The sequence below is a fragment of the Leptinotarsa decemlineata genome, unplaced genomic scaffold, assembly GCF_025532065.1.
Source record: "Leptinotarsa decemlineata unplaced genomic scaffold, Ldec_3_MD MMD2_tig00026317_RagTag_RagTag, whole genome shotgun sequence".
Taxonomy (NCBI): Eukaryota; Metazoa; Arthropoda; class Insecta; order Coleoptera; family Chrysomelidae; genus Leptinotarsa; species Leptinotarsa decemlineata.
This window is the reverse complement of record NW_027412686.1, coordinates 3431075-3433428: the sequence shown is the minus strand read 5'-3', so window position 1 is coordinate 3433428 and position 2354 is coordinate 3431075. Positions and strand designations below refer to the sequence as shown.

The following is a 2354-nucleotide window of genomic DNA, read 5'->3' as shown; positions in this document are numbered from 1 at the left end:
TTGTAAAAATCCAGGAAAACTATATATTCTGAAGATATTTCAAATGAGCTGGCTGTGGGGCAAATTGAAGAAGCCGAGAAACTTTGAATAAGGCCATGCCAATTGGAGAGTTTTCCTGAAGAAATTCGAAGTCTAGAAAGTGGATGACAGATACCAAAAAATAGCAGACTTTTCGATTTATATCCCAAACTGAAAAACCAAGTCATTGTACTTGACGGAAGAATGAACTTGGCGAATTGCCTCACCACCGAAAAAACTAGAGAACCAGTAATTTTAGATCCTGAACACGACTATACGAAATTACTCATCAAACATCACTACGAGAATTGATCTTGAATGAAATACGGCTAAATTTTTGGGTAAATTATGGTAGAGCAGCGGTGAAGTCGGCTTTATCAAAATGCCAGAAATGTAGGAATGAGAACGCCCAACTACTTCCACCACTAATGGGGCAAATACCAAGGAAGAGGCTCACCCGAGAAATAAGGCCATTCGTCAACGTGGGGATGGATTATTTTGGACCATTTCACGTTAAAATTGGTCGACGAAAAGAGAAGCGTTGGGGAGTCATCTTCACCTGTCTATCAATAAGAGCTACTCACCAGGAAATTTCACACACTCTCAATAGTGAATCGGCTATCATGGCTATATTGAGAATGGTAGCGAGAAGAGGGCAGCCAAAGATCATCTTTCGTGATAATGGAACAAATTTTGTTGCTGCTGTAAAAAAACTGAATACTGCTCTCCAAAACATAAACAATTCATCTGTTGTGGATGCAATGTCATATGTTCCTCCCATATGTAGGGCTCCTGGAGGAGCCCTACATATAGGAGGAACATAGGAGAGGTTGATTGGATTCGTCAAAAGAATTATATCAAAGGATTTGTATGAGCATATAGTCAATTCCAGGCCTCTCACCAGAGTATCAAGCGATCCATCCGATCTTGAAGCACTTACACCCAATCATTTTTTTTAATGGAGAAAAGCGCAGATGTTGCTTGATAACTTTTGAAACCGTTGGGTCAAAGAATACCTACCCACATTATCAAAACGGGACAAACAGAAGAAAACTCAAAAATCTATCAAAGTTATTGATGTTATACTAACTCATAACACTCTACCGAGGTATGCATGGAACATGGGGCGCGTAACTGCAACTTACCCAGGTCTTGAGAGCAGAGTACGTGTCGTAGATGTAAAAACTCCAAATGCCGAATACCGGCGACCAGTATCAAAAATTTGTTCATTGGATTTAGAGGAAAAATAGTTCCTCTAGCAGTGGGGAGAATATTGAAACCTGTTATTCAGATTTTCCAATTATTCAATTTGTTGCTTGTTTTCATATTTTTTGCTCAACATATAGTGAAAAAACTAATCAATACGGTTTATTGTATGATTTTCACTATAAGGGTTTTACAAAAACCGCGACATGTGTTTCGCTATACAATAGCTTCTTCAAGCATAAATTTCATGCTTGAAGCATAAACTGTATGCTTGAAGAAGCTATTGTATAGCGATATACGTGTCGCGGTTTTTGTAAAACCCGGTTTTTGTAAACCCTTATACAATAAACTGTATTGATCAGTTTTTTAACATGGATTTCCATCAAGTATCGGCCAGTTCTATTGAATTACAACATATAGTTGTTCATAGTAGACTGTCAGAAGTTATTTTGGAAAAGTCATTAAAATTTTGTAAGTCTGAAATACAGTTCATTGGCGATTGCCCCCAAAAATCGATGGAGCTCTCCCTAGAGAGAGGGACATCCAACCGGGAGTACTGCAGGGAACAGTTCTCCCACGCTTCACCATTCCATGTCAGGGATTCCCTAAGAACGGACCTCATAAAGATTTTCGTTCACACAGACGATATACTGCCCAACTGGTCTCCCAAATGGCAAGGAAATTTGACGTTGCATATAAGATAAGAATACAAAGCCAGACGGCGAGAAACGAATGTTATCGCGAAACAGAATTCTTAGAGACGTAGCAAAACCCTCCAGAAATGTGAATCAGTCAAAGGGCCAGGTAGTACTATTCCAACTCGATCGATAAGTTTGTATCATTATGTGATAGAAACAATACCTTGTAGTACTTGTATATTCTGCACTTCTATTTCAAAGAATGACAACTGAAAATAAACGCCGAATAACCCAGAGATAATCAAACATCAAGGATTGATTAGGTGAAGTGTTGATATTGATATTATTTTCCATTTTCCACAATTCAATTGAACTGCATTTATTTTATTCATCCTAATGTTTTGAAAGAAAATGAGGAGGATGTGTTGATGAACAAGTTCAAAAACTTTTTGCAACTGATATTTATCACGTAAATATCATGCACTGTATCAT

General features: G+C 37.9%; 1 protein-coding gene across 1 annotated transcript; it reads left to right on the top strand.

Annotated features, from left to right (window-relative positions):
• The first annotated feature begins 446 nt into the window (after positions 1-446).
• Positions 447-842, top strand: LOC141485364 (uncharacterized). The gene has a single exon (XM_074181870.1). It carries the CDS (start codon positions 447-449, stop codon positions 840-842), a length of 396 nt encoding a protein of 131 aa, XP_074037971.1.
• Positions 843-2354: the final 1512 nt, after the last annotated feature.

What these genes read in the sequence shown, in the direction of transcription:
- LOC141485364 (XM_074181870.1), top strand. Translation starts at nt 447, where the DNA reads ATGGGGCAAATACCAAGGAAGAGGCTCACCCGAGAAATAAGGCCATTC.